At 36.3% G+C, this 6,403-nt stretch overlaps 1 protein-coding gene across 3 annotated transcripts; it reads right to left on the bottom strand.

Annotated features, from left to right (window-relative positions):
- Positions 1-940: 940 nt before the first annotated feature.
- LOC100749880 lies at positions 941-6,403 on the bottom strand. 3 transcript variants are annotated; one of them, XM_024367075.2, is made up of 4 exons: positions 5,839-6,403; positions 5,601-5,759; positions 1,210-5,228; positions 941-1,141 (listed from the first exon to the last, which is right to left on the bottom strand). In XM_024367075.2, the coding sequence occupies exon 3, from the start codon at positions 5,189-5,191 to the stop codon at positions 1,256-1,258; it is 3,936 nt and encodes a 1,311-aa protein (XP_024222843.1). In that variant the 5' UTR covers positions 5,192-5,228; positions 5,601-5,759; positions 5,839-6,403; the 3' UTR covers positions 941-1,141; positions 1,210-1,255. The 3 variants fall into 3 exon arrangements, with proteins under 3 accessions (XP_024222843.1, XP_024222844.1, XP_012240054.1); XM_024367076.2 differs by having other exon boundaries at positions 1,423-5,228; positions 5,839-6,402; XM_012384631.3 differs by having other exon boundaries at positions 941-5,228.

Here is a 6,403-nt window from a genome sequence, read left to right as displayed (position 1 = left end):
ATTATCCATATATAATACGGATTCACATCGCATAAATTAATTTATGCGCATGTGAGGACTCAAGGATTTGACTCACAAGCCGCGACGGTTTTGCTTTTCGATATAGATAGCCGGCCTACACCCGAACCAATCACAAGCAGAGTTTCAATGGGCGGGGATGTGGCGTGATCCACGATGACGTCATGGTAGTCCGCAATCGATAACTACTCGACGTTTTAGCAAACCCCTTCTAACCCTGGCCTGTTACTCTAGTACTATACGATCAATGTTCAGCTTCAATGCACCACACAACTCTTACGGTATGATCGTGTATTCTTCACCTCGATAAAATGGGTCAACTACCTTGAATGAACTACCAAAATATATATTCTAATCGCACTTTTAGTCATAAAAATAGATCATATCTGATATTTATGACTTCTTCGTCAAAAAGAGATAAAGCACTATGGATGTGTTACCATGGAGGCAAGGAAGTGATTTTATCGACTATACTGATTTCTACTGTAGTTAACAAAAATGTCGGCAAATATATATTTCAGAGAGGAAAGACAATTGTTTTATTACTTGATGAATTTATATACAAGTGTAATTAATAACTAATATTTGCATATAGCCAAAATCTATAATTTACCATTTTAAAATGTTTTATTTCAATGTAGGCACATCAATGAATTTTTATGTCTTTATTGTAATTTTTTAACATTTAAATTCATGTGTTATCATATGTACTTCGATGAATACTTTTTCATGATTTTGCAATGCATAAGAAAAACGGTAAGGTTAAATAATGTTAAACAAAAATTTCCACGAAAGAGATCATGTTTTAATGTTTTCATAATTTAACATATACATTTAATCCAATTGTATGATATTACAGATTTTCATTTTCATAATGAAATACATATGATATATACCATGTACAATAAAGTCAACAGCATAGTTAACGTTTAAACTTTATTAAAACCAACAACATTAACAAGAACAACAAGAACAAATCATTCCTTCAGAAACAGTTCACAGAAACTCGATCTTACACAAAACTCAATCGTCCTGCCGCATGTCGCTCAACGACGTTGTATATCAGTTAGTTATGCACTCGTATAGAATGGTTCACATCATAAATGATCATTTGCCGGGAGACCTACGACATTAGTAACATGATTCAAATAATAATAGTCTCAAAATAATGAAAAACGCTTCGAATCAAACCTTCTAATTATAAAATGCATTAAGACATTTGTCGTTAAGGGTCCAGTCATGATGCCGCTACGGTCGCTAAAAGCAGTGCAAGAAAACAAGCCAGCAAAACCATAGAATATGTAGTTATCAGTATGGTTATGAGGTTAGTAACATATGAAATACGCATTTCAGTCGAACGAGGGATAACATGTTCACAAGTATTCTTGCATTTTGTACTCTCACCTTCGCTATTTGGGTCACGATCAACAGTGCGAGGTTTATCATCGGTCGATGTTATCGTTTCTTCCGTATCGCACTTATTTTCATTTTTGTCGTTCAGCGCCATTAAATTATTCTCAATATTTAACAAGGGAATATCCTCCTTAGCCTCGATGTTACTACTACAAGAAATGTTATTTGTTGCATCTTTTTTCAATAAAGCTTCTAGTTTTTCTATTTCCTTCTCGTGCTCGCATAAACTTGCTGCTGCTAATTGTAAATCATAAACAGCTTTGGAAAGATCGAGTTCTGGATTAGTATGCAAATCATTTCTCGTTTCTTCCGGTTCCACAAAGTTGTGATCATCACTTAAGGTTATCGTTGTATCTTCTTTAGGAACTACATTTAATGCATCAGTGGTCCTTGATGAACTAGACAGATCATCATCGTTTGTGTCGTCTAGACTACAAGTAACGGAGTTACGAGTACTAGTATTGGGCGTCGTACTATCGGTTTCTATTTCAGAACGGTGCGACGTCAGCGAATTCTTTTGGCTTGAACGACTATCACGTAAGTGATCTGCTACGCTGCTGAACGCCTCCGCAATTAGTTTAACATTTTCGTCCGCGACACGAAGATAGAAGTCGAATGTATTATCGTCAGTCTTCTCAGAACATTCGTTCTCAGGATTAGCGAGGGTCTCCGTCAGTTTCTCTATGTTTTCTTTATCCGTATCTTCTTTATGATTCTCCGTATTATTTTCTGAATAATGACTACCTAAAGACTGTATATGTAATATGGAAGATTCCTCCGTTTTATTACTATCATTGACATCTGCTATTACAGGAAGCTCTGAAGGAACATTCATTTCCTCAGTCAGTTTCACTTCCATATCATCTTGCCCTTCAATCAAATTGACTAAATCTTGACATAGACGACTGTATGCCGTGAAATCGGTTTCCGTATCATGATTGGACGATTCATTTGATTTGCTCTGCTCGCAATTCTGCCAGAATTCATTGTTCAAGGCCTTTGATAGCATGTTATTAGATGTCACGGAATTCTGTGCTCTCGCATTATCCTCATTTTTATTATCATCTTGTATTCGAGTCGACGGTGAAACGTAAACACGCAATTTCTTTCTATGCGCATTCGTAATTGGAGTATTGCCATTTATATCAGTTTTAGAGTTCCTCAATAAACCATCAGTACGCCATCGATCGTAATCGGAGAGTTCACCATCGCTCACGACACGCCTATCGGATCGTACGGGTAACGATTTGATATCTATTAATGTGTTATTTATCTCGTCCTTAATATCTTGAAGATTAGGTTCTCTTCTAAGATGAATCGTATCGTGATTAATTAAACCGTACAGATTGGCGGATAAAGATCTAACCGCTCGTTTCTTCTTCGAACCAAAAGTGGTTTCCTGATCTGTAGTGATGCTGCATTTACTTTCAACGCTGCTCCTCGGCGTATTGGCATCCTTCCTGAGAGCTCGGTAAGCCAAGTCATCCGTAACAATGTCAGGCTCGCATTGCGGAATGTATGACGAACGTGGATGATCTGGCTTAATCGGTGTAGTGTGTAAATAATCGCTTTCCGTAGCGGCCGTCACCGGCCCTAGAGGTATTCCAAACGGAGGTTGAGGATCAATCACCTTTAACGTGTTGTTAGCGTGATGAATGCTCCGATAAACGACATCATCTCGCGTTACGTCCGGTTCGTCTCGACGTGTTAGGTAATTCGTGCCATACAGATAATCATCAGTTGTATCTTTGCGTGACAAAATAGGCGAGGCTATCAGGTAGCTGATATTAGAGAGCGCAGATTGGCCGACCACTTCCGACAACGATGTAGGTCTCTCCTTTGGGTGCATTCTTCTGTAAGCCATATCATCTTTCATTCTATCTATTGAATCTTCTGAAATAAATGGAACAACAGTATTAGTTTTTGCTTGACGTAGGCTAAATTCTTCCATACTCCGTCGTTCTGCCCGGTCAAGGAGATCTTCGTCTCCAAGACGAAGGCTATTATATATTGCTTCTAGCTCAGAAAGAGCTTCTTCAAGATTCTTGGAACTTCTTTTCCTTTCTAACGTGTCTTGTTCACTAGTTATTTGTTTTTCTTCCTTTACTTCAGTTTTCATATTATCTACGAATGTAACATTTGGTAAATTATAAGAATCTTCTCTTACAATCTGTTTACTTGGTGATCTTGCGCAGGAACAATTTAAAGACTTAAAAGTAGGTGACGTAGAATTATTGCGCATATTTTTTATATAAGTAGTAGATAATCTATTTTCACGTAATTTGGTATCATAATTTTTAAAGCTTGAAGTAAGTTGATCATTGCGATCGTTCCTCCTCTGACATTTCATTGCTTCCGTTTCTTTAAACAATGGTTCATCTATGTGTCTACCAGTTGAATTGTGTCTATTGTTCGTACATTCTGATAAATTACAAGTCTGCGTCGAGCTTACAGTCAGAGACAATGGACGCCGTGGGTATTGTTTTATCGAGTCACACCGATTGATTTCGTTATTCGATTCGTAAGACCTTAAACTTTTTAAATGATCCTTGGTAACTTCGTGAATATCGTTCATTTTAGCATGTAGAGTATCGTCGTATTTTGTCGCACGATATTTCCCATTAAATGGAAAAGAATTACAACTATAAGTGAAAACTCGACAACGTGGGTTTCTTGGTGGAGGCTCGGGCGGAGAGGAACTTCGACTTGCAAACTGACGATTTGCCGTGTAATCGTATGGTTCAGCATAAATTGTATTAGTCGTGGGTGAATTGAAAATATAATTTTTCTCCTGATTTACGTGGTTCTTATTTTTGTGCAAAACATTTGGCTTTGCATAAGTATTATTCTGGTTCAAATCTGTTATATATTGATCTGTCGGATAATTTGTAACATCAGTAGACGACCTTGCTTGCAAATTGGATGCAACCATTCCAGATTGTCGTAAGTTTTCAATAGATCTCTGTACAGGGAAGGTATTGCTATTAGAATAATTGATAAAATGTGGTGATTGTTGTGGAAGCTGAAATAATTCATTTGTATCCACAGCTACAGATGATTGTTCTTCATTCATGAAATCATGACTGTTATGCTTATTTGCTATATTATTTAGGTTTTCTGGGAACTTGTGACCTTCATCCCTTGATAAACGTTTTATATAACGTTCTGTTCGAGCTGCTCGACTTCTTCTACTGCAGAAACCATTTTTTTGTGTACTATGCCCAGCAATTTCATTTTGGTACCTTGTCAAGGAATTACAAGATTTACGTGACTCTTCGTCTGAACTACTGTCTGCACAAATGCGATCCCGTTTTGCTTCTACTTGTGCTTTCAATTTATTTTTTCTCGCTTTCTTACTTAACCCATCTAATGAACCATCACTACTACGGGAGTTTAAAGAATCTCTTTGCATACTTGCTGTATCCACTGATTTTGCAGCAGTGTCAGTTGAATCATTGATATCTAAATATTGATTCGAACTCTTTTCAACTGGATGAAGAACAACGTTATGTGATTTCCTATTAAATACTGTTCGAGGTCTCGGCTGCCTTGTACAATATACAATTTCTTCATCGTTTGAAGAACTATCACAATCCCTTATTGAAGATATTCGTTTCAAGATTCCACCAATCGACCACTTTTTTTCTTTCTTTTTGTCTGTAGAAGTAACTGCATTGCAGACTGGTAAGCGTCGGGTTGGAGGTAATAGACCATCCATTCTTAGAATGTCCTTTCCACTGATACTTCTCTTCTCCATCATGAATAAATAATTTACCTCATTAAATATATTATAATACCTAAAAAATTCAAGATTAATTAATATCTAAAATTCTAGAAACTTAATACTATTTGGAAAAACACTACTTTTTGAATCTATGATTTAATGCGTATTAATCTATAATTTTAGTATGTTGATATTAACATACATTAATTATATTAATAACTATAGTAACTAGACTGTGGATATTTGTGCGAGTTTATATTTTTATGAACAAAATGAAGAAAATAGAACCTAAATAGAAATTTATTTCACTCAATACATATTACGAGTATTTTACTAGGGATATTTTATGTATTTTTGCATTTCTCATAAATATATAAACATCTGCAGTCTAATAATACACACTCACAATTTCAACAATTACAATTACAACAATAATTTTACTTACGGATATATATGGATATGTATATATACACAATATGAATAAATGCAGAAAATGTGTAAAGATGCGAATATAAATACTTTGCTATAACCAATAAACAGATTACATTTTATCGAAAAGACAAATCTTCCATTTCCGATACCGATATGTTTATATAGTGAACACCTTGAAGCAAGGTTTCCATTATAAACAATTATATAGCATTGCGTGTATGTAGTATATAAATAGAATATTGTCTGCTAACCTCCATGCAGACGGTCGGCTGAATGATTCAGATAAGTATTAGGCGAAGGGCGAATTTTCTGTACATCTGCCAAAAATTTTTCCCTGTGTGAATTGAGAATGTCAGTCACAAAGTCCGTTCACGTTTCACAGCATAAAAAACGCGGTACTAAACTTAGGTCAGTACGTCCAATGCAGTATTGATAACGCTGATAGGATCTCCACACCTCTTCTGCAGTCTTTCGCAATACGCTCGTTATCTTGACAGTTGAACTGTAAAAGCGGTGTCTCGACTTCACTTTTTCGTACGACAGTAAGTTTCTATGATTCTCAACGATTTAGAATAGAGATTCGGTTACGTTTAACGTTTAGAGCGGAGTGTGTCTAGTTCGAGACATCTACGATCTGTAACTATCTTTGCCTGGCGCTCAGTTTGCGCTGCCATTACATGGACATCGAAGAACGCGTATTACGCGTCGAACACAAAGAATACTGGTGGACTACGCGAAACTGACTCGAATCAGATCGAATCAGATATGAGAAGAGAAGGGATTCATCGTTTAGACCCCACCCATTACACCAATCTC

This window comes from Bombus impatiens, unplaced genomic scaffold, assembly GCF_000188095.3.
Source record: "Bombus impatiens unplaced genomic scaffold, BIMP_2.2 scf_0264, whole genome shotgun sequence".
NCBI classification, from domain to species: Eukaryota; Metazoa; Arthropoda; class Insecta; order Hymenoptera; family Apidae; genus Bombus; species Bombus impatiens.
The sequence above is the reverse complement of the archived record's forward strand: the minus strand, read 5'-3'. Positions and strand labels throughout refer to the sequence as shown.

What these genes read in the sequence shown, in the direction of transcription:
- LOC100749880 (XM_012384631.3), bottom strand. Translation starts at nt 5,191, where the DNA reads ATGATGGAGAAGAGAAGTATCAGTGGAAAGGACATTCTAAGAATGGAT.